Source organism: Zootermopsis nevadensis, unplaced genomic scaffold, assembly GCF_977971745.1.
Source record: "Zootermopsis nevadensis isolate Lab colony 2312 unplaced genomic scaffold, Znev_1.0 Znev_ptg000011l, whole genome shotgun sequence".
Lineage (NCBI taxonomy): Eukaryota > Metazoa > Arthropoda > Insecta > Blattodea > Termopsidae > Zootermopsis > Zootermopsis nevadensis.
The window spans coordinates 7564820-7590991 of record NW_028259143.1 but is presented as its reverse complement, the minus strand read 5'-3'; the positions used below and the strand labels follow the sequence as shown (position 1 = coordinate 7590991).

General features: G+C 37.7%; 1 protein-coding gene across 17 annotated transcripts in view; it reads left to right on the top strand.

Moving 5' to 3' along the window:
- cpo (RNA-binding protein) overlaps positions 1 to 26172 on the top strand; it is a 456673-nt gene that overhangs the window by 367606 nt on the left and 62895 nt on the right. For all 17 annotated transcript variants that reach the window (XR_015534700.1, XR_015534701.1, XM_087347203.1 and 14 more), the window contains 3 exons: positions 19880 to 19957; positions 24959 to 25012; positions 25487 to 25549. Coding sequence is in view for 15 of the 17 variants with exons in the window: in XM_087347203.1 (XP_087203329.1) it covers positions 19880 to 19957; positions 24959 to 25012; positions 25487 to 25549 (195 nt within the window). In the remaining 2 variants the exon portion in view is untranslated. The remainder of the gene's footprint in view (positions 1 to 19879; positions 19958 to 24958; positions 25013 to 25486; positions 25550 to 26172) is intronic.

Genomic DNA, 26172 nt, shown 5'->3' with positions numbered 1-26172 from the left:
TTTATTTGTTTGTCTGTCGGATTTCAGTTCAGGGATCTCTTTGTATAATTCTAAATCTGAATGTTGTGCAATTATCTTTGAGACTTCTGAACGAACAATGTACAACGTACTTCACGACTCGTTCAGTTAATAACCTTTTCATATCACTGACAGAATGAAATTATTGCACTAAGCATATCTGTCATTAAAGCGATAAATTAATTAATAATTAAACAAATATACGAATATATGAGTGAATCAATAAGCAAACAAATGAATAGAAATGAGATGTTGACTTAATTAAATGTTTTGGATTCGAAACTACACGTATTATAACTGATCACGATAATGGACATTCGGATTTCATTAAACATTGGATATTTCTTCACGAGCTGAGCAACTTTGGCTTTTTAAGAAGCACTTTTCTGCATTGAATGAGCTGGCTATGAGAATAGAAAAATGTATCAAATACTTACGTGTTGAATTATGAACACATACACACGTCTTCTGATTAAGACCTGCTAGCACTGAAAGTAAGTAGGAGTCAGCTTTTCTGTTTATCCTTTGTTTTAATACCGTTTAACGAATCAGACATGCTCTGAAATCATGTATTTTGCTTAATAATGACAGAATCTGTTCGTGTTTCCTTGCGTTGAGTCAGACTGAGGGTCGTCAGAAATAGGCTACTTTTCATGTGGGGAAAAGTTATTGGATTCTAAGCAGAAATGTTTGTGACTTATCGTAACTGTCCTTGAGAAATTTAATGCGGTGGAGTGGCACTTCTGTCTCACTGAGATTTGCGACGATAAATAGGATGATCGTGGACCCAAGCACTCGGAAATAACTCCGATTTCTCAACAGCTCGGGAACAAGGCTTGAAATATACTTAGTGAAAGAAGACTGTAGATCTGATAGAACGTCTTCAGTTGGAAAATACGAGTTGAAACGTGGGTGTAACTTCATAGAAATAGTATGACATTTTTGAGTCCCTCACGCAGTGAACTAAGAGGTTAGGATAGGTTAGGTTAGGTTAGTGCCGTCAACTTAATACCCTTTTGACAAAATTGCCAAGAAAACAAAGATAAATCAGTTTTGTGTGATGGTAAACCGACTTTACTCCGTGTCCAGCCTTTGAAAAAGAAGAAAAAGTGGTATTATTTAGCATCAGTTCGTTGTATACTTAACAATTAGACTTTCTGCTTGTGAAAATTAAAATATAAATTATTCCACTTATATTTTTTATTTTTATTTTTAGTATAGCATGACTGATATTGGCTTTTGTATCAAGAGTGGACATCCAAAAACGTGAAAAACAAGTTTGTGAATTCCCTAATATTTCAAGATCCTTTTCATTTCACTAAAAATTATATTTATATCAAACTGAATATATTTTAGAATTACGCAATCTGAAATTATAAGCCTAAAAGATGAATCCATATTTATGTTGTAATTTCTTAAATAAAAACACTCAAATCTTGGCCTGACCTGGAGACCGGCTGTCTCTGGCTGAGGTTTCTCGAGGTATCAACCAGCCACCAGTCTCTCTAGGTACATTCCAAGATGATCCTTAAATCTTTATCACATGGTAATAGGGGATTTGAACCATTATTTTGTGCGTCCCTTTCTTAAATTTCAGAATTTCTTGCTGCCGCCATCTTTAGGGCGATGAGTCCGCAGCAAGGACCTCTGAAATGTCGGTAAACTTCTACCAGAATTCACGGCGAAACGACCTAGAATACAGACGTCTTGAAAACAAAAATGTAAAAATTATTGTTATTAATTAACAAATATCCAGTTTAATTTGTTAGCTTTTGCACAAATTCTAACTTTGCCACTTCTGGAACGTTGTAATATTTCAGTACGAAAACAAATCTTCCAGTGCACGGAAACTCAGAAATAACGAGGAAGAAGACAAAGTACGTTCATTATTTTCATTAATACCTTCACCTGTGTTAACACAGCAACCGATGAAGAATCGGTTGCTTTCTTTGTCATGCCAAGCAACTGTCTGAGCAAGGTTACGTAATGGCTGCTATGTGGTAGGATGAGTGCGTTCATTATTGATGAGTTGCTGTAGTAGCAGGCGTGTCTTCATTATTAATGGATTCCTTTATTTCCAGCCGCTTCTACTTGGATCACGACAAGTAGCGAACCGTTCGCCACTCCCATTACCCTAGCTTGCCCGTTCGTGTATGGACTTACATGCGATAGCACCATTTCCATTTCCGTCAACCCTTTCGTGTTTGCTTTCATCTTTTTCTGCTTTATCCCAGAATATTTTTATTGTAATTTCTACCTTACTTTGGTCTTACTTTGCCTGCTGCAGGATGAAACGTATAGAAGCTTGAATAGCAAATTTAGTTACAACGTCCGATAGGTTCGGAAAATGAGTGTGAAAATATTGCATGATGTATTTCCATTACAGGCTATAGACTGGGCCATGTAGACTTATTGAATGATTAATATCAATAAGTTACGTTGATGCAACAGCTTTAGTTAAAGCGATATAATCATTCTGAGAATGTATTACGCTGTTATACCTTACATAATTTATTATAATATAATAGAACGCTGGCCTTGTAATCCTGGGGTCTCGGGTTCGATTCCCGGCGGTGCCCGAATTTATAACTTGTGTTGGGCAAGGCCGTGGTCTAGGCAACACGGAGTTTTCCTCCCGGAGCTTCCCCGGTTTCTCCGTGGCATCCCAACAATTACTCCATTCACACACAGAAGAAGGCAATGGCAAACCACTTCTGGATCATCTGCCAAGAACGTATATGAACAGGTCCCAGTCCGAGAAAAGGATGGAAGGATTCTGTTCATATGGACCTGTCGTCAGACAGAACACTAAATTAATTAATTTAATGTAAAAGGACACGGTTTATGATTGACTCTGTGTGTGTTTTCTTTGTGAATGACTGACCATATTCTCAGTAATGACGCTAGACGGCAGAATGTTCTATTGTAAGAAAAGTGCTGCTACCTGTAGGCAGGTTTTAGAAGTACTAATATGGCAATAACGATACTGATGAGGTTTTTATTGCCGCATAGGGTATTCATATCTTTGTCAAGGGCTGCAGAAAATAAATAATGTTATGAACTGTAAGCGAAACTGTTCTTCGTTTTCTTGAAGAATAAACCCAGTATTTATTTGAAAACAGATAATGGTCGTATTTCTACACACAACTGAATGTACTTCAGAGACGCTTGTTAGCCTTCAAACAGTTTGTAAATAATTGTTAATTTTATAAAACTTTAGTTATTAATACCTTATTAATATTCATATTGTTTTGATAAATTGTATGTGGTTTTAACAACAGAACAGTAACTCGGTTCTTGTTTCATTAAAATATTATTTTGCGATGTTTTGCCCTTCTCGCATTGACTAATTCTGAAATCACGTGGCAGGCCGCATAAATATGTTGCGAGGGCCAACTGCGGCCTGCGGGTTGCCGGATTCTGACCTCTGAGTTTGAGTAATGGGAAGACAATAATATTCACCGATTCACCGTGAGAGCTCGGGGCGAATTGTTTCCTTCCACCTGCTGTTCTTCTATCGCGTCGTCATTTCATTTCGAAACTGCTTTTGTTTCAGTTCCAACTCTTCGTCAGTTTGAACCACTACGCGTTGTTGGTGTGTTGGCGCCATCTTAAGCTTCAAACAACGGGACATTTCTTGATTATTCCACACCAGAACTTCTCACTTCGCTTCTCAAATAAACCGCTGTTGCTGTTACATATGTTTCGTGTTGGTTGCCATGGTTACTGTCTGTTGCTACCTCAAGCAGGCCTGCTCGTAAGGCATTGTGTTACTCACAAGCTGCAGACAAGGTGACGGGACGAATAGCGAAATTATGTTGCTGAATCCAGCGAACATCCGCTACATTAATGTTAATTCTTTTTAAGCTTCATGTGCCACAGTGTTTTGGAGGGCGTGCAGAGTACTGTGACGTTCTAAAACTAAGATCATGTTCTTTTCGGTAGTAAACCGTGTGGACGTGTAGGTAGCTACCGAAGTTTCGGAGAAACATGCTGTCAGGTGCTTTATGATAGGTAGATAAACATTGTAGATTCTACATAAGGTGTATTGAGAAACTGGTGGTTGTTTATGTAATGAAAATATCTTAAATATCCTAAATTTTAATTCCATCTAAAATATATATAATTTTTTCATCTCCACCGTGTGTGCGCGCTACTTTTCTTGAACATTTTACCCCCTCGATTTTATCACATTAATATTATATATTGAAACAGTATAAATTATGAAGTTCGCTACTATGAAATATTACCTAAACTTCTGTGACTTCCTCTCTGTTAAGTCCAAATACTCTAAGTACCCTGTGAGATTTTAGGTTCTCACGGTGGTGAATATAAAGATGGCTGTTTCCTGGGATATTACGCCGTGTAGTGTCGTAGAAATTGATCGACGTTTCAGAGGCGCTTTCTACCTCAATCACCAGGACGATGAGTCAACCCAAAACACGTTTTATCTTCTAAGTACCCTGACCCCAAATTCCCTTTTGCGGTGTGACACTGCACAGCCACATAAAGCTATTAGTAAAATCAAGGCGCTTTATAGTTTAATCTTTACCGTTTTGGGCGAAAGATTATGAACACCATGGTAGCAACCAGTATCCGAGTTTAATCTGCTTTTAATTTCTTCCTGAATGCAGTTATGATACGCTACATATCGGGGGGGAGGGGTTTCGTGAATATTAATCACGCTCTTAGGACAGATTACGCCAGAGTGCATCTGTGTTTGAACACCCTTTAACGATTGAACGATCCTCGTCATAAGAGATAATATAGGTGTCTAAATGTCTAAAGGACTTTCAGAATTACTTGCAAATTTGTCTCTTGTTATTCGCTAAGTTTAACGCAGATCTGTGTTGCTGTGAACTTGCTTTAAATACAATAAATATTTATACATGTACATTTGCATTTTAAAGACGTTACCTGCTTGTTACGATTGGCTAGACCCACGTAGACTAAAGACATCAACATTTTACAATATTTATATCCAAAGTTGTTTCTTGAGCTGTACCTCAGTATTTATAGTAAGTCTAGCTAGTATTAAATATTGAAGTTTTTATGAGGAAAATTTCCACCTTTTGTTTTCAGACGAACGTAAAGTTTAAGTGGTTATGTGTCATTTGTGCACGCTTCGGTTCATCTCTTTGTCTTCCTGCATCCATTCCCTTCATTTTCTCCTGACATCGATCCATAACCTGGGTTTCTTTGAGACAATGGCCTTCCTTCATCCCAAATTTATACTATCCCATTTTATCCTATCTTTGCGCGGAACTGATAAATTTCAAGTGTCTGCTCAATTATATTATTTCATACTGTTTCATTACGTTATTGTGTGATACATCATGTTTTACTTTCTCTCTCATTGAACGGAGGTGATATAAGAGACTTTCATAATTGCGTTATTTATTCATCAGACACTATTATCAGGACGATTTAATTTTGAGGGATAATCAAATTGGTGGAATATTTATCACGCATGGAAAGGTATAAATCCATCTTACATTTTAATCGTAAAACTCGAAGACCAGGGACATCTTTGGAACCCTAAGAGTTGTAATCAGGATAATATTTAAGTAGATATTAAAGGAAACAGGCATAAGTTTGTCGATTAGCTTAGTATGACGGTTGTACACATCATACATCTTTTTTTTTATCTGGAGGCTGAGATAGATTCGTTCTCCGAAATATATTGATTTTCACAATTTTACGTTGTTTCTATAATTTGAATTACAGAGGGCATATGCCGAGGTATTATAATAACGCTGTGACACCATTGTCGTTAATGTCTTTGAATTCGCGTGTGGTAAAGTCAGCTGACTTCATCCCGTAAAGAATCCTTGGGTGTCAGCTTTTCCGATGAAAGGAAACGGAAAGCAGTGATGGAACGAGGACAAATGCCGAGCGGTGGTGGCCATAGTTGAAGGTTCTATTCAGAAGGTCAACAAATCGAATCACATGGTAATCCATCTTGCTGTTCTCCTTCGCGGCTTGCCAGTCACACCAGGACGCAGCACACAAACTGATCTCTGTGGGGATCTTGACAGAACAGGCATAGGGCCTGCTGTTCTTAAGCAACAGTCGTGCCTTCTGTTGGATGAGTGGCTTTCTCAAATCTCTAATTTTATGTTCTGTTAGGGCATGTAGGATTTGTAATAAACTAAAAATCACAGGCTTATATTTCTAAAATTTCTATAAGTTTCGTTATTCCGCTGTTGACCGCTTTTATTTTACCCTTGTTTAATTACTTTAGATTTGATAAATAACGTATAAGTTATAACTTCTGTAAACATAGACAAATTTTAAAGTATATTAATGTCACCTTTGCGGAATGAGAAGAGTTAGGCTACTAGACTTCAGAGGTTTGTTTGTGCGTGTAGTTGGCACAGCGGCCAGAATCCTTTGATTTCCGATTATGTTTGACTTTACTAAAGGAGTGATAAAGAATCAGATATGTACAAAATACAGATTTAATTTATCAGACAACAAGGTAATTCAGTTTTATAGTGAATGTCGTTTTATTTGTTGCTTTCAAATCAGTATTAACGAAAATTTTGTTACATTACTTCAAGACCGACTGATAGATGGTAATCAGGAACCAGTACGCACTGACCACTTTAGTAAGACCGACGTTTTGTGTTTTCTGTGTTCCATCTCGCAACATCTTTTGTCGGAGTAAGTATATAAATATTTCTTAATCACAGTGAGTAAATATCTCTTCCAAACTTTCCTCTCATTAGGCTGGCCTATGTTAAATCAGAAATGGCCACTTGCATTGAGAGAGCAGGTCCTCTGGGAACCAGCTGCTGAAATTAATCGATAGGGGAACCTATCGAGTTGCCATGTCCAGTAATTGAAGCAAGTCTGTCAGTAATAAAGGGTTCTTCCGTTTATGTCCATTAGCAAAGCTAATGTTTGTTTCAAGACCTATGTTGCTTTGTCCATCTAGCTTCGGACACGTAGATGTGTCTGTCCGGAAATTATTCAGGACTGCAGGGAAGGTTCACTCGCCCCTCTGTTTGTCTCATTGACATTCAGCTTCCCCTTGGTGTCATGGTACAGGCGTTTCCAAATGTTGATATCAAGTTCGGAAAAACAATGCTTATTTCTCTTTGTTAAACTAATTCACTCAATGGAACACACTCTTGCTGAGAACTTCATAGTCGCAAATTTTTGTAGAATTCGAAGGTTCATTGCCACGTTCACAGCAGTCTGCCACTGGACTCTATCCTGGGTCGATTGAATCACTCAGTGCCATCATACCCATTGGTTTTTATTTTGTTTATTGCTAGCCTTTAATCTACTGTCAAATCTCCTCAGAGTTTTTCCAATTTAAATCTATTATTGCCTACATTTTGCATCTACTCACATGTCTCCTGATTTGATCGCCCTGATAATGACAAGTGCAGGCTACATAGATTTATAGATACTAAGGGGATAAGTAATTTGTTGTTTTGGGCCCTTGTCAATGCATAACATTTCTAAACGTACGCATAGCGAGGATATAATATGCCCCGGGCTTAAGAAAGAACTCTAGGTTTCAGGAATATTTTTTGAAAATTAAAAACAGAAATTTTCATATATTATTCATGGAGGTATGTTTTATTTGTACTACAATAATAAAGCAGGTAAGTTTAAGGGAAACAGTGCAATTAACAAAAAAAGAAATGGAAGCAAAATGTCGACTTCTCCCTGTGTTTGGGGAGATTTCGACATGTGCATGGGAAATATTAGGAGACTGTAAATACTGAACAGAAACAACTTAAATTTATAAAATAATGTCAATAAACAGTAAATATGCAAAATTAAAAACAGGCGTTACATGTGAACTGATTATCTGCTCCATTTTCCACGCAAGTTTCATGAAACCATCTTCCACAGTCGCCGAGACATTTAACCCATTGTTCGCCAGCTTTGTCATCGTAATAGTAGGCACTGCACACACCACAGTAATTTTCATCACGGTTGATGTTACCTGAGGAGCTGGGAACATCCGTCCCGAGCCGTCGCTCTGAATGGCGGCTAATAATTGTCTTCATTTCAATACGCCTGTTTGGCTTTCCACTTTTCTGTCTGCTCTCTCTCAGTTTTTCCCTGAAGGCTGCTGATGTTACAACGGCCGATTCCTGTTTCTTCCTTCCTTTGCGAATAGAGGAGTCACTTCGGGATTTTATCACTGGAACTGGTGACAATTCTTCAAAGAACGTAGACGTTGATGAGGGTGCAGGGGAGTCAAGACGAACAGGATCTCCACCATTCAGAGCTGGCACAAGCTCATACTCGAAGACATCATCTGCCAGTACGCCAGGGTTGTATGGGTAGATTCCACATTTTCGAAACCCACTAGTCAAATTACCAACTGTTGCTGACTTATCCCATGCCAAGTGAACACCGTATCATAAGGTTCATAACCAGAAAAAGATATATTAGGGAGAACTCAACATGTCGAGTTCTCCCCAGTACACTGTGTCGAAACCTCCCTGACTTACACGATTACAATACACATGTCACCACTGGTCACAGTTGAAGTTTTTGTCAGTTCACATAGCATGGCTGTCCTTTAGAAAGTGCGAGTTGTCACCACAATAACTATTAATCCATAAATGCCATGTGCATCCAGTGTAATTATCATTATCTGGAATGTAATTATTATAGCATGTGCTATTTAGGGTATGTAAAACTCACCTGGTCGTCTTTGAGGGTTCCGTACGAGGTTGAGACTTGCAAAAACAGACTTCTTTGAAGTTGCACGTTGATCGCAGTATGGTAGGCTATCTTCTGTACAATTACAGTCTTTGCCACTACAGTGCAGCTGTCGCTAGAGTGAAATTTGTTAAAAGTGTCGAGATCTCCCAGATGTCGAGATCTCCCTAAATTACTTGTAAATTTAAATATTTCATATAACCAGGAAACGCTTCTCAGTTACGTTTTATATTTATTGTTATTTGCCTCACGATTCTGTATTATTTGTCAACATGAAAGCTAATGCCTGATCAATATGAAAAGTTAATTAGCCTATAGCTATGAACATGACACTTGGTATTTGGATGCAGATGAATTGTAATTGTGAAAGTAGTGCACATTGAGTTCAGAATTCCACGGTCAACCACGGTTTTCCATTTGTGGTCAGTTTTTACCAACCACGGTATTTGGTTTTATGTGTCCGCTGTTTTAGCTTGGGTAAACATTAAAAAATTGGTGGCTTCTGCAACATGAGGTTTGTATTTACTGGGGGCTGAGCTATAATGACTCCTGTATGCAGTTTCACAATTTCCTGATTGCCATTGCTATGTCTCTGATTATCTAGTGTTCTTAGGCCTACATATGGCGTGTGTTTAGTGAAGAAACAGACAACTTTGGCGTTGATGAGTATTAAAATCAGCCACGGTTCCTGTAACCGTCACTTTCTCATAAAGCCTTGTATTCAGCCATGTTTTTCAAGTGGTTGCTTTCGACTGTTCATTGTAAGGCATTATTTGACCCATTTACATTGTGTTCATAAAAACACGTGATCTAACGTTTCCAAAATGTTTGGAGGATCTGCTGCCAAAGTAAATAAGAGAAGTGAAAGTAATATTTTTGGAAGCGCTGCTCATGTGACACACCGACAAAATAAATATATTTTAATCTTAAAATAGACCCTATCAGACTCAGGATGAACAAAATTATACATAATCGTTTACTTCATGAATTGGTAATTATGACAAAATAACATTGTCTTTTCTCGCTGTTACATAATACAAATAACTTAATTTGAGACACCAGAACCTGAACGCATATTTTCGTGACTAATTCTAGTAAAACAATTAATTTGACTAACCTTCTGTCTAATCCATAGAAGCTTACAGCGCACGGCTTTCTTTTTACGAACGTTTAAGCCAGCTCGATACAATTAAATTCCAACTTCAATCATACGAGCGCAGCGGACGTATCTCCGAGTCTTCGATCAAATAATATAAATACAGAAGATGGCTGTCATCTGTGTTGTTGCGCCGTGTAGTTTGGTAGAAATTAATCGACGTTTCATAATCAGGGTCCTTGCTTTGATGGTGGAAACGTCGGTAAACTTTTACCAGACTACACGGCTCAGCAACCCAGAAGACAGCCATCTTTTAGCTCATGTTTTGCAGGCATATTACTTATACTCACATCATACGGTGATATCTCTGCAAGTACTCTAGCGCCGAACTCAAATTTTATAAATTTGCTGTTATTCTGGTTAGGGGTTATCCTGTACTTTTTGTAACCTGAGTACTTTTATTTTTTTAAACATCATTTTTACTGTATTTGAGAAAGAGTTGTGGTTATTTTATTTCTTTTAATTTTTCATAATTTCATTGTTCGTATAAACCGGTAGTACTGCTTGCATTATAAACAACGCGCGTTTGTGTGGATTATGGATATGGTCTGTGTTCAGACCACAGTTTGTTTGTATAGATGAACTGACAGAAACAAACTAGTAACTCTGTCGCTGGGGATTTGCCTGTTTATTAATGTTATTGCATTGCAGTTTGTATGACGATGTTGGAGAACAGGGTGCTGTGAGGATATTTGGACTTGATTAGAGAAGAAGTATCAGGAGAAGAGGAAACAGCTCATGAAGGCTTTGTACAATTTTTCATATAGATCTTGTTATTAGCGTGATCAAATTAATGTACTGAACATAGCGAGATATGTAGCATGTAAGGGAGAGCTGAGAAATTCGTATGAAATTTCAGTCGTAAAATCATGATTTTAATGACCTCCCCGGGAATAAAGGCTTAGATGGGAAGATAATATTAAAATGGTTGTAAATGAAATAGGATTTTAGAGTCTGTGCTGGGTCTATTTGGCTCAGTATAGGCTCTAGTGGTAGGCTTTCCTGAAAACGGTAATGAACGTTCAATGAGAAACAACGGTGAAGGAACTTGGAATTTCTATTCTTCGGGTTGTCATTTTATATAAGTTACTAATGTCGGTCATGCATTGACCTTAATGTTGACGAGTTTGTCGCCTGCCTGGCGTGCGGCACGGAATCGGTCCTATGCCAGACCTCGTGGAGTTACCGGCGCCACAGCGCCATCTTGTACCCTAACTCCTCCTGCAGCTGCTGCTCGTACTGTAGCCTCTGGTGGTCATCCATATTTAATCCACATGAATGGCCTGTCGTTATTCCAGGTCCAGTGTCGATGTGTGTGTAGGTAGGGGAAGTCTGTATTAATATTTGATAGCATTCGACGGTCCCACATACAATGTAAACTACAGGAAGACTGTGTTCTATAGGCCTATTTTCTTCTAGGAAAACTACCTAAATCGATATATTTTGAAGTTATAAAAGCTATCAGTTGATGTGGTTTCTCCTGCCACTACCAGTATCGGTATAAATTCTGCATGATGATGTAAGTACCCTGAAAATGTTTTCTACGCCATTTTTATGACAGCTGTTCGTCATCATGGAACCTATGCTTGATTGCACTAAATTATCTGTTCCTAAACCCAGCATATGTGTTTCGAAAATTTAATTGGCAATCTTAAATTGTAGAGAACGCAGGAAACTTAAGTAGCCCATAGGTTGAAGGTAAATCTTAAAATGGATATTGAAGGAATGGTCTGGATGATTCATTTGGCTTAGTGGGAGCATGACATTGAAACTTTGGTTACATAAAATGCAAGGAGTTTCTTGACTACCAGCTTCTCAAAATGGACTCTGCTCCATGAAGTATATAAACAGTTTTAAATTAGATAAAATAACAACCGAATGTTGGCAAATACGGTGAGGTGTAAGTGTGGTTCTGATAATCAGAAGTCGCTGTGTTATTTAATAGAAATAAAACCTTTTGGAGGATGAATGTCCCAGAATGGTATGATTAGAATTAATAAAATGGCGTCACTCTGCAAAGATTAGAAATGTAAAGAATGGCGACTGCGCAAGCCAAACACCATGCTTCTTAAGTGATCTCGTGTTCCACAAGTATTACCTCTTGTGGAGCTACAGTCGTAATCCAGACGAGTCTGCTGCTAGGAGGGTGGCGTAGGCTACTGCTATTTGCAAGTGGAGGGTTCAGGGGTGTCCATTACATACACCAGCGCATTTAAAGGAGACCACCAATCCGACTTATGTTTAGGGGCCCTCAATGAAGTCTTCTCGGGAATGAATCGGGGATTAATGCCATCAACCCCTGATGATGGAGGCAAAGACAGTCTCCGAAATGTTAGATACTGACTCCAGTCCTACAAAGCTGATGGCGCGAAAAGACTCCGTTGAATTTATTCTTCGTTAAAACTTCGTGTGTTATATTACCTTTTGAATTCTTTTAAAGATGGTGAACTTCTATCAGACAACACCCCTGCTTCGTATTAGGGAGGTCCCTGGTTCAAATATCGGCTTCTGAGAACGGCTATCCTGACCGGGGTTTTCGTGGTGTTCCTTAGTCTCTCCAGACAAATCCCGAGATAGTACCTTAAATTAGGTCACGACCGTTTCCTTCCGTATCCTTTTAATTCATTATTCACTATTATTTTCTCATTATACGTCGTTAAATGAATTATAAATAAATAAGTTCTACCATACTACGCGACTCCACAAACCAGAAGACATCCATCTTCATATTCGCCGCGGTGAGAACCTCAAATCCTGCAAATTAGAATCACTTCATTCGTTAATGTTTGATTCGAAGCGAAGCCAACGTTAGTCAGTAATACAAAGCTGAGTTATGACGTGCGACTAAACTATCTCTGTTCAACAATGCTGCGAATTTTAATGCAAACATCACCGGAAACTACAACGGCAACAAGGCGATGGTTGTAGCTACATTCTGGTATGAGTTGTGTTGTTGGCAGTTCATTTAGTAAATGGCAAAGTAATTATGAGAGTGGGGTGTGGGGGGAGGGGGTTCCCCGTCTTTCAGCCTCCGTGCCTGAAGCGACGCACCGCCTGTAGGACCGGCACGTTATTGATCAGACGAGGAATTCCATCACCTGTCCTCGTGACTGCCATCACGTGTGACAACGAAATTCGTGTTGAAGGAGACGGACGGGTTGCATAGTCACTGAAGTTCGTAGGAGCACCGCTTACTGGTTTGATGCAACTTCTCCTCTGTCAAAAGATTTGAACGTCGCTAAACAAAAATACAGATAGGTTCTGTCTTGAGTCGTCTGCTTCTTGTCCTCATCAAAAACTATTTAAATCTTTGAAGTAAGAAGATCGGTTAAATATTTACAAATTTACTTCCTATCTGAAGTAATACACCACATAGCAATGCTAAGCTGGTTACCACTGTTTAGGAAGTCATCGTTATTTATTCTGAGAATCGTACGAAACTCATAAATAGCCTCTATGAGCAAAATGCAGTTATTAAATACTAAATCCAATGACACATGTACATAACAATGTTTCAAATGGTTAGATACATTCGCGTGCATTCCTCATCACATGCCTACATACTATCACTTCGTAAATTTCACTCTCTGTATAATACTAGAGGACGTGTATAAATTTGGAGTTCCTCATTATGTAGTAGATTATCCTAAATTGTTCACTTCATCGTCCCTAGGTCCAGATATTTTCGTAATAACTTTGTTTTCTGACATTTGTATTTTATGTTCTTTCCTGAAAGTAAGTAAACACACATTACGCATTCATGTATAAGAACTGACAAAATTATTAAATTTATTGTTCTATGGCATGTTTTGCTGTGTAGTCTGATACCTACCTCCATCATCTGGGTAACGATAGATGCAGAAAGCATCTCTGAAACGTCGGGAAACGTTTACCACACTGCAAGCCGCAACGTCCCAGAAATCACAGAATTTATGTTTCTTTTGTAATGTCTTGAATTTAAGTGTTGTGGAAATACGCGGTTGATGTACAGAAAAATATGAAAATTTGTGCGAAGGGCTGTATAGATAATTCTTGCGGTCCAAGTAAAGTAGGTTTTTGTTGCGTGGAATGGGTTGAATATTCAGTGGTTTGGACTAAGTAGCGATTTCTTATGAGCTGCGATTAACCACGGGCTCTTTAATGCCATCTTTAAGTTCTCATGTCAGATTACCATCACTACATACTGCAGACCGGAATCGCTGGCATGTATGTGGTTTGAAAACAATTTGTACTAAACCAATAGACAACCCATTATCCCGGCTACTGATATTAATAAATACCACAAGATCAGACAGTTGATTCTGTCTGGAACTGACAACATTCCAATATTAAAGCTAGGTTCTATACATACAAAAGGGGCATAAGTTGTATCAAAGAAGGAATAAAATAATTTTAACTCCCTTGCACCTAGTGGTGCATATATGCCCTATCTTCTTGACAATATGTAAGTTACACTTTTTATGTGTTGTTTAATTCTAAAGGTAAACTACCATTATTTTCTCTAACAAAATTAACAGACTTTTCTTCGTAATGGTGAAGTGTTGTGTTTTATTTGCGGTATGGAGTGAATTATTAAATACAAGCAGAGTGCCCGAAGTTCTACTGCTAAGAGATTCAAGAAACATTTTTCTTGTTAAACTTTCTTGCCTAAAAGCTCATCATACGCCTCAACATCCGAGACGTGGACTTATTTTTTAATATCACAGGAAAATACTATCCGTAATCCCAAGAACATTTCTCGTTTAAGAATAATCTACAGCAGTTAGTTTGAAAGCTGATTCTCAAATTGTATCTAAATATTCCGTATGTATGAATACATGCGTACTCCTGTCTTGATACATAATTGAGTCATAAAATTATTACAAGACGAAAGTCCTCAGGAAAAAAGGTAAACTAAAAGACTGCTCTTGACCACTGAACTCTATCTCAGTTCCACATCATCCTCACTCGGCACATTGCTCTCGTACAATTGTCAAAGTTAGGATAGGATACCATAGCTTACTTTAGCACGGGTTTGGACAAGTTCGGACATTTTCGACAAGTTTGGATAATATTGGACAGGTTTCAACAGGACTGGAAAGGTGAGGACAGGTCAGAAGAATTAAGGTTAGGCTAGGTTAGGTTAGGTTAGGTTGGATTGGGTTAGGTTACAATAGGCTACGCTATGCTAGGTTACGTACTTTACGTTACGTCTAGTTCGGTTAGGTTAGGGTAGGTTAAGTTATGTTTCGTTTTAAGTATCATAAAAATTATCCACGATTCAGGGTTTGGCGTCAAGACATTTTTCGTCGCAACGTTCGTCGTCTATTCTCTAGAATTGTATGGTTTCGGAACCTTATACCTTCTATATTCGTCGTGACGGCCAACGTCGGTTTCGGTAATCTTATTATGTCTTCTATTGGCTTTATTTACATTTCTTATTCGGTGTCGGGGCGTTTCGATTTTCGACGTCGTTTTGATGACGTTGCCACTGGCATCCCGAGTCTCTCTTGCGCTATAATAGGCGCCTTTAGGCGTTTTTACGACTATTGGCGTCTTTTACAGGGTCGTTTCCTATACATAAGTGTGCCGTATTTTGGGGGCGTCCCGATGACACTGTTCAACAGCCAAAATATATCGGAGATGAAACTAACCAATTTTTACTAATTTTGAGCTGCTAAACACGAAAATGATATTCATTTTGCATGATTGGTTCTCATTTTGAAGATATTCATACCAAGCTGTTTCGCTCTATTTTCGTAATTTTCAGAATTGTAATGGACTACTTACTTCAGAAACAACCTGTACAAGGGTGGAGAAGGTTTTATTTCTTTCTGCAGGTCTAGTCAACATCCCTAAGGGATGATTAATAAATTTCTTCAGTTCTGTTTGGCAAACAAGTGTTTTGTGGAGTGCGGATTTTGTGTTTCACTTCGTCTTAGAATACTTATGTAGTAAACAGTAAAAACGTCGTTGTGAGTACTTAAATGAGAAATTTGTAACACTAAAACATACAAAATTTCGCGTAGATGTGTCAATAATCCTAACAACGTTTGTTATATCTGTGGAGAAGTGACTTTTAAATCACAAATCGAAACTTGGCCCCCATCTATAAGAAAGCGTACCATCTTTATTTTGGTTGCAAAGTGGGTGGCATGGACAGGGCATATTTGCTGTCTGAAGTGTTCTACAAATCTACGCGAATGGTTAAAAGAAAAAATGCAGTCTATGCCCTTCGCTGTGCCCATGGTGTGGCGGGAACCACATAATCATGTAAACGACTGCCACTTCTGTATGATTCCTCCTGTCATCGGCATAAACAATAAGAAAAAACATGCTTTGATCTATCCAAACATCCCCTCAGCCATTCGTCCTATACCCCACAACCATGAACTACCTGTATCTGTCCCTCCTATCTCCTACACACCTGAAGAATTCTCACCATCACCGCCATCAAATGACGCCATTCCTAGATCATCGGCATCTCAAGATAAAGAGTTTGTGCCAGAAACTTTACCTTCTACATCTCACAGAGTAACTCAAAGTAAACTGAATGATCTAGTGAGAGATTTAGATTTGCCTAAGTATAAGGCAGAGTTGCTAGGATCGCCACTTAGGCAATGGAATTTATTATTATTTAGTGTTCTGTCTGACGACAGGTCCATATGAACAGAATCCTTCCATCCTTTTCTCGGACTGGGACCTGTTCATATACGTTCTTGGCAGATGATCCAGAAGTGGTTTGTCATTGCCTTCTTCTGTGTGTGAATGGAGTAATTGTTGGGATGCCACGGAGGAAAACTCCGTGTTGCCTAGACCACGGCCTTGCCCAACACAAGTTATAAATTCGGGCACCGCCGGGAATCGAACTCGAGACCCCAGGATTACAATGTACTTGAAGAAATGTTAAAATATCCTGTTATCGCGTTCGTCAGATTCCTTTACAAAAATTATAGGGGATTAGTATAAAAATTGTTGAAAGCATACAGTAAAATGGGGTGCAATGTCTCTTAAAATGCATTTCCTCCACTCTAACTTGAACTTTTTCCCTGATAATCTTAGTTCGGTTAGTGATGAACATGGCGAACGATTTCACCAAGATATTTCTACTCTTGAAAGGTGTTATCAGGGGAAATAGGGAGGATCAATGATAGCTGATTACTGCTGGTCGGTGGTAAGAGATGCCCCTGAGGTAAAATACAAAAGAAAGGCCAAAAGACAACGTCTATAAGGTAGGCGAAATTTTTTAAACATTTGCATATCATATGGACGAATTTATTGGTGATGTTTTACAAAGTACAAAATATCTTCAAAACGCGAACTAACTAAGCTTTCTTATTGTCATTTTCGAATTTAGCGGACGAAAATACATAAGAATTGATTAGTTGCATTTCCGATATATACAACTCGTTAAAATTTGTTGTCTAGTGTGATTGGCGCCCGTTTTTTCAACGTCGTGTCCTATGACATTCCAAGGTTTGTGTTAATTATTGTGACTTACTGGGACGTCGACACGCTCGGCTTCGGTTTGAGACTGTGTTCAAAGCATTCCGAGTCTCACCAGTATTCTACATGTCGTGTTTTGGTCTCTTCGCGAACGACTTGCTTTGCGTTGCTCGGGATCGTCTTCATGTGGCGTCTCCTGTGGCATCCTGAAGATTACCTGTTGTAATTGTCCTATTTTGAGGCGTCGTGATGATTGGCGTCGCGACGCTTGGCGTCGGTCTTACAGCGTCTTGTTCTATAGAATTCTGAGCTCCATTTGTGTAAATATGTTGTATTACGGCGGCGTCGAGACGGCTGGCGTCGCGACGCCCGACGTTGTTTTCCAGTGTCGTTTCCAATGGCGTCCCACGACTCACCTGCGGCATTTGTACTAATATCAGCAACAATGGGAGATAAGTAGCTTCTGGAAACGTATTGCATCACATATAGTAGTTAATAGGAAAGAGTTATGTTTTTTTAACTTTGTAAACAGATGCCTTGTTACCTCGTATATGATTCTAATTATTGTTCGTGTAGAAATATAAAAATTTGAATTATTAACACAGTAGATGTCACATGATGGTAGTTATCACTCCAAATTAGACACGAAATGCCAGTAATTAAATACCAGTTTATTCGTTACTGAAATCTTAAAACTTGTATTTTGGATATTTATTAAAATGATAGATGTGGGCAAACACCTTGTGTGGCTGACGTCACCATTCTGGGAAACTGATAGCGATTCTACCAGAAATTCAAAACGCATTTGAAGAAGAAGCCGATAGTCGCTCAGATGATGCGATATCCCTCGAATTGTATGCAAATAGACATACTATATATATATAGTAGGCGTGCATTTTCATGCTAATAATTGCTACGCTGTTTCTATGTAGGCACTAGTTTCTTTTGAATGTTGGAAAGTCTACAGAACTGTTTTTTAGTGAAGCGACAATAGATTTATCTGAAATTCTTTCGTACTATAAGACAAGTTACGTAATAATTTTGTTTCTTCATTTTAAGCGCATTTTCGGGCCCCGGTTATAAGATCTGAAAGTCAAATTAAGTTCTATACATGCACAAATAGTTACATGCTGATACGCCTCTAAACCCACTGACACTCAAACAAGAAACAACCTAAGAAGAATTGTTTTGTATTTCGATTCAAAATTTGCTCGCTCTATCGTAATTGTAATCCGAGTTTTCGAATACTATAAATTAATACAGTTGAAGTATGAGAAAGTTTTTCGATTGCTGTAAAATACTACACATTTTTTGCTGAGTGTCTTATCGTTTTCGTCATGACAGTTGCAATGCAGATTCGCATGTCTGTTGTTGAGGCTGCATAATTCCTCTGCGGGTGTTTGTTACAAGTTTACAAACAACCTCTTTTTTGTCCTACTTTTCGTGCAGCATGCCCGTGAGTGCTTTGTGGGAATTCCGTGTTATTCCGCGTGCCTGTTCGTGACGTAATATCAGTAGCGTACTCCGAGAAGTTCTGGTTCTACTTTCCATTTGGGACTCATTATAATCGTATTTTTTTTAAAAAACAAAGTTAAAATATTTTGAAAAGATATTAACAAATCTTATTTTAATTCCAGAATAAATAAGAAGTACGTTAAATTCGGGTAATGCTTGCTACCGTTTAGTTTACAATATTTTATCCTTCCGTTCTCTGTCTAAAAACGCGTGGATTAACATGCAAAACTGTGATTTTATTTCTTGTTTTTCAGGGTGGGGGATCTTTGTCTCTTATATTAAGAAAAGGACATAGACTGAAGATATTTGACAAGGGTGTCCTGAGGAAAACATTTAGGCGTTCATTACTTGTGTTCTTCACTAAATATTGGTTATCAAATCAAGAATGGTGAGATGGAAGAACATGTAACATGCACCAGTAGATGAAGAATACAAAATTTTTGTCGCTAAACCTGAAGGGAAGAGACTGTTTTAAGATCTAATCTTAGCTTGAAGGATAATATTAAAATGCATCTTACAGAAGCAATCGGAGGAAATGTTGTAAATTCATATGGCTCAAGATAGGGCCATGTGTCGGACTTCTGTGAACACGGTAACATAACGCCATGTGTAAACATTTTAAACTGATTTATCTGTGATTGTTTTAATTGTTAGGTGCCATGAACGTAATTTTAAAAAAAACGTTTTTGAAATGAAACTCTGCATGTAAAACAAACAAAGAGACAAACCCATTTCTCGGTTGTCAATTCTACACTTACAACAATTTTTATGGAAATATGATAGAATTTTCTCACTGCTGTATCATGTATATTACTAATACGGGTTTGTTTGAAATCACTCCCTACGTGTATTGGTGTAATATTTTAACTTCAGCCATGAAGCCAATTTGATGTGAAGGATATCCGTATTATACCGCCGATCCAATTAGTGTCAAGTATTTTTTTTATTTTGTTTCCTGCTCTTTATAGCTGTGAGCTGAAATCTGTATGGCCGTTGTGACATATATGAATGGTTTGTCTGAATATCACTACACTCTGGATGAAGCAATAAAATCAAATTGTTTTCTTTCAGGTCCGAACTCTGTTCGTCAGTGGCCTGCCAATGGATGCGAAACCCAGAGAGCTTTATCTTCTCTTCAGGGCTTATGAGGTGAGTAATAAGCTATGACCTGTGGCCTTAAGGTTTGTTCTTAGGGTCTGTGATCATTAATTGTGTACCATGTTTATACGAATTTGCATTTTTATTTGATGTGTACACCAACGTCATCTTCTGTTTTCACTTGAACATAACACTGGTAGCAGAACCCAAAGTTCCACCAGCAGCAATACCAGTTAAATTGATCGTACCCTCTAAACCTAGCTTCTACTCTAAATTTTAAAATTATCCGTATATTTTTCTGGATCTTCAGCTGGCATTTATCAAGAAATTTTCCAATCAGTATTCGGTACAGCTGATAATATTTCGAAAACTGTGAATGAAATTTGTCTTATACTCTGAAATGAAAATATCCGTGAGATATTAATTTACTATTAACCACTGGATGTACGATTATGAAAGCTGTTTTAGGATGGATCGTAAAAATTTCAACAAATATCACACGCTGACCGTGACAAAATATGTGGAAATTTTTTTAACATACTCAGAATATGTTTTCAAAGTATATATAGATTTTAATAAAATTGCACTGTATGTAGGCCTAATATTTATAAGTCAAATGAAATAATATGCTTTCATTATAATTACATATTTTCCATCCACCCAGAAGCCCAGCAAGGTAAATTCTTAAGGTAAATGACATTCTGCCGTTGATTTATAAATTTTCATTACCTAAGTGTTCTATTATTAACACAAAACAAGAACTGGAACGTTAAGTTAAATGGGAATTAAAATATCTCTGAATATAAAATGTTGACGAAATCACGGATCAGAAGTCTCTATGAAATTCTATAGAGGAAGTTGCCTTTATTAGTTATCCCCAAAACTCCTTATCTGTACAGCGATGGACCAGAGTTTGGTGCTATTGCTTGTGGAAACAAGACACGTCTCAGATGAGTCTACGCCACTGTCCCCACGGTATAAATATAACAGGGCAGTCGGCCTACTTTTCGGAATGAAAGGAGGATGACGGGAGAAAGTAAAAGGAAACTATTGTTGTCAAACAATGTAATGTGTTTTTATGACAATCCTTCTGTTGGAAAAGGGATCTCAGACACATTTTTTGCTCTTTTCGTTGAAAGTAAGTATCTTATTTTATCTTTTTATAGCATCGTTCATCAGAAGGCTTAAAAAGCAACAAAAGACGAACTTTAGCTCTATTCAGATGCTGTAGACGTCAGTAATGTCACAAACAGTCTGTCTGCCATACTACTTGAATAAAGTAGGTCATGAGCACACACTTTCTGCAACTAGACAATTTCATAATTGAATATAAACAAGCCCGCAAAACAAATAGGTACGTCATGACGTCTTTATGCACTTTATACTTACGTTAGACCTCATTACTGAATATTTATCTGTGTGTATAATTAGACTCGATGAAAGCAAACATGGGCTACCTTGAAACATCAAGGGACATTAAATGGAATGTAGTCTTTCCAAAACTGCTTCAGTAAGAGAACTTGAGTGCTTAAACACAAATAATTGCTTCTCCAGTAAATCAGAAATTTAGGTCACTTCCTTTGACGATTGATTAACCACAGACAAGACACTCCAGCTAGCGTTATGCGTTGAGCCAAAATGGCGAACCTGTTCCATGATTGATGTCTGTTTAGACCGTGGGTCTGCTTCGTTTGTGTCACTTTTTACGAAATATTGCCTCTAATACACAAACTCGCCTCTGGACAAGATCGCAAGATAGTTACATCAATCTCCGATGCTCGCATTTTATTTTTAACATCCATCTTAATGTAATCCACAATTTTGCTTCTCCATATTCCAAGAGTCTAGTTTCCTGAACAAAACAATTTATTTATTTATTTATTTCCATTTACGTGTGGACCAAGTACCCCGCTCATTTAAACTTGTTTTATTTTAGTATCCTAAAACTAGTGGACGACCTGTATAAATCACTGACTACTTCGTCATATTTGCTCACTTATTTAAGATTTCAGTTCCTAGAAATTTATATACCGTTAACATTAAGAAATTTGTGTGTGGACTGGACTCGTCCAATGACAGTGTTTTGTGAACACGATAATGAACTTTCAGATTCTATAAAAAAAAGCCTAAAATTTGTTGACCAACTGAGTGATTATGAGTTTTTTAATAACTCTTTACTTATAAGCGGTTAGATGGATTAAATACTTGTCGTTTCGTTATTAAATATTTCTCGTCACACTCGTCTTTTATTTTCAAATGTTTCGTAATTACGACATGTTATAAACATAAAACGTGTAGCCTATCTGTCAGGTTTGAAGCACTGAAATAATTCGACACGTAAACTTGGATAACACGTCTCGCGCTCCGCCTTAACTCGATCTAAAGCCGTCTCTGTATCACGGTTTTTCGCTGAATGAAACGGAAAGAATCTTTGTGAAGCGTCATCCAGTATTGAAGTTGCCATGTGATGAAAAAAATATGATCAACTAGAGAACGAAGAAATGTGGGTTGACGGGTAACTTATCATGTTTTCTGTGCCTTTCAAATTTTCCTTTGCCTCTTACACGTTTCCTCTTTCTCATCTTCTATGGGTCTCATAAAATTATAGCCAGGATGGAATATACATATGAGTTTTCCCAGTTCTCATTAAATATGAATATTTTTTCTGATTCTTGAATAACAAGATATGAACTTGGGGTAACATCCATCTGTACATATTTCGACAACGTCCTTATAATTTCACCCACCGATGATTGTGGGGTAGCGGTTTGAGCTCTTGTCTCATGCTCGGGGAGATTATCCCCAGCTCCGATGTTAGCCGAGAGATGTTTCGTGATTTATTTCATTCCCGACGAAAAATATTCGGATGGTACAGCAAAGAAAACCGTGACCATCAATTCATCATTTATAAGTCGTCTTACCTTATTAGACGACAGACAACCTTGACACTTCATATGACGTAATTATTCACAGCCCTGAACCAGTTCCATACACCTTCCATCCTCATAACATATTTTTATAATATTTATTTTAAAGTTATAATTCCATCTTCTCGGATTTTGAAGTCTTTGTTTTTCAAAGAGGTTCCCACGTTAAAATTATATATGCATTAGTCTGTACTCAGTGCTATGTACACACTAAACCCAACTTATCCTTTTACGTCTAACTTTTATTAAAATAGGGTCTATTAGGTTATCTGTATAGATTACGAAGTTTGTCATTATGTAGCATCCTAAACTGCTGACTTATTACATATCAGGTCCAAAATATTTGTTTCTCCACAAACGAAGAACATTTTTTTATGATACAGTTTGTTCCTTGTTAGGTTATAATATACTGTGGGTTTATTATAACTGACACTAAAACAGAGAGGTGAGAGGGAAACCAAACGTTAAACGGGTAACTTGTTAACGATAAATAAGTAAATAAAAGGAGAACAGATAGCACATCGTGCCCTAAAGCCCTTTAACGCTAAGGAAGTGAAGGGTTTGCAGCAGCGCGTTCCCCTCCCCGTTAATCGCGTCTGTCTGTTGACAGCTCGAACTACGGGTATGCTAGCTGCTAATTTAACGCTCTGTTTAAGTCAAAAGTGCGATCGAATTTACCCCGTTTGTTCATTGAAACAAGCTCACTGATTGGTGCTGCTATTATGCCGCTCTGACTTTATAGATTTGTTAGTTACACAGAGAGTGTGCGTCTAATTCAGCAGCCACAGGATGTCGCCCACTGTTGGCCTTTGAGAACACTGTAATGACCCTGTCGGTTCCACAATATGCGGGAAATTTCTTTGCTAACAGAGCAGTTGTCAATTTCTAATCAAGGACTATGTTGTATAGAGATGTTGGAATATGGTGTTGTACTTTTCCTGTTATATTTAACTATAAAATTGTCCGTTAAGATTGACTGGAAATTATACATTCGTACGCAAAATACATGTTTTTGCTGAAGTGTGACAAAGCAGCATGTACAAATAATTACGTGCCTGTGTTGTATAGAAATGCATGTACAGAAATACGTGGATAAGTGAACTGTCTTTTGCTTCAGTTATTTGTTTCCACAGATTCCCAAGAATTAAAATTTAGTGATGAGTAATAAAGAATTTAAATTAAAAAAATAATACGACTTAATGTATCTGAATCTCAGATATTTTGTTAAATTTTCGGAATAACTGTGCTGCGTTGGTTAGCAATGAATGTGCAGTACATAGTAGGCCATGGATAAATTATTACCAACCAACATTCGACCTTAGAGAGATTGTCGTCTTCCATAAATTAAATTAAAAGGTGATATAGTAACGTACAACATAAATATTACATGATTTGTAAGGAAGAAACCAATGCTTAATGCAATACCAAACTTTGCGAAATAAATAAGAACAATAATCAGTGATCTGATCGTTAAGCTACATGAAACATCGATGATAGGCCATTAGGACTGACATTTGTCTGTCTAATATGTACCATAAATAATGAATAAAAGTTTTTCGGAATAAAATTAAACAATTACGATATACCCGGTCTTAGAGGACACAGAATTCATTTATAGTTGCATATCATTAGTCTTAAGTATGGGTAGAGTGAAACCTAAAGATTAGACACTGCTAATATTATTTATCCTGATCCATTTCCATCTTACTCCGATCCTCATAACTTATCTTTCTGTGACAATCCCCTAAAAATCGTTCTCGAGGTTTTGAAATGAGTTTGCCTTTCATGGAGTGGGGCTTATGCATAAAGACAGCTTGACCTCTGCCTACTGTCACATAATCCTAGTTGGTTGGTTTTTAAGACGATTATGAGTTTAAGTACATAAGTATGGGCCACAGACTACATATTCATTAAAAAATTACAATTCACGTAAACCTAGAAAATTTAGGTAAAAATGCGAAGATTTTTTGTATGGCTGGAAGGGGTAAGGTTATTACTTATGAATCTGCTTTGTATAATAAATGCTATTGGATGTTCTGATAATTCTAAACGTAAATAAAGTCTTATGTTTATGGATAAAATGTTCGATGTGCTTGTTTAATTCTTGCTGTCTCTTTCTTTACAGGGTTACGAGGGATCGTTGCTGAAAGTAACAAGCAAGAATGGCAAAACAGCATCAGTGAGTGTTTTGGTATTACTGCTTCTGCACACAGCATTTTTATCTGAGTAAAGTACGCTTTGCTATTAGCCCCATTAAGTTTGTTGTTATTATTATTATTATAAGTAGTTTCCATCTAAATATTAAAAGGGTAGTGAGTTCAAGGAGGATGAGATTGGTCGAGGGTGAAGGTGAGATACGCGTACAGTATTTTAGTCGGAATTTTTGAAAAGAATAATTACGTGAGAGACGTGGGCATGGATGGGTGAAATATTTATATTTATCTTAAAATACGAGGACTTGAGGAGTGGATTAAAGTGGTTCAGGATAAGAGTAACAGGCGGGCTCATGAAAGTGAGCTCTTGGACCTTCTGGTAACTGAGAGACAATTTACTTCTTAAGGAAGACCCCTGCCCCGCGGAGTAATTTGGGTTGAAAATGTCTGACCTGCCATTGGGTATTTGTTAGTGTGTTTGTTTGTTTGTTTGTTTGCAGCCCGTGGGATTTGTGACATTCAACACGCGTGCAGGAGCGGAAGCAGCGAAGCAGGATCTGCAGGTGCGTGCAGCAGTCCGATTGGGCAACGACGTACTGCCGTCAACTCAAACCGATAAGCACAGAGAGGCTTACAAAATCATTTCTGATACGAGAATGTCCTACATTGATGAGGCTCACTCAGACAGTTACGATTAAGCATGAAAAATATAACACGGTACTGAGCGCATAAATCACTTCTCGCCAACAGAAATTAATTTACAGTTCTACTGTGTATGCTCTAATAAACAAAATACGTCAATCCCACCTAATTTGTAACAAACAGCGCATCGTATAAATTATTATAGATAAGAAATGTTCGCTTTGGTGGGTCAACACTAGTCAAATTGTTGATTTTTATTCGGAAATTAGGCACAGGGGTGTTCAAAGTCCCGCAACGACTCTGTTGAAAGATAAATACAAAAATGTACCTTTTGGAGAGACACCTCCGGAACTATTATTAATTTATGTCGTTTGTCAGTCTTTTTGAATTAAACAAAGACTAACTTTTCTTTTTTGAAGCTGTCAGTGATATTTTTCTAAAAATTACACATTTGAATTTATGTTAATCTGTATTAAATTGGCACCAAAAATTCAGACATCAAACAGCACAGCTAAAGAATTGTCAGTACGGAAAACGCCTGTCA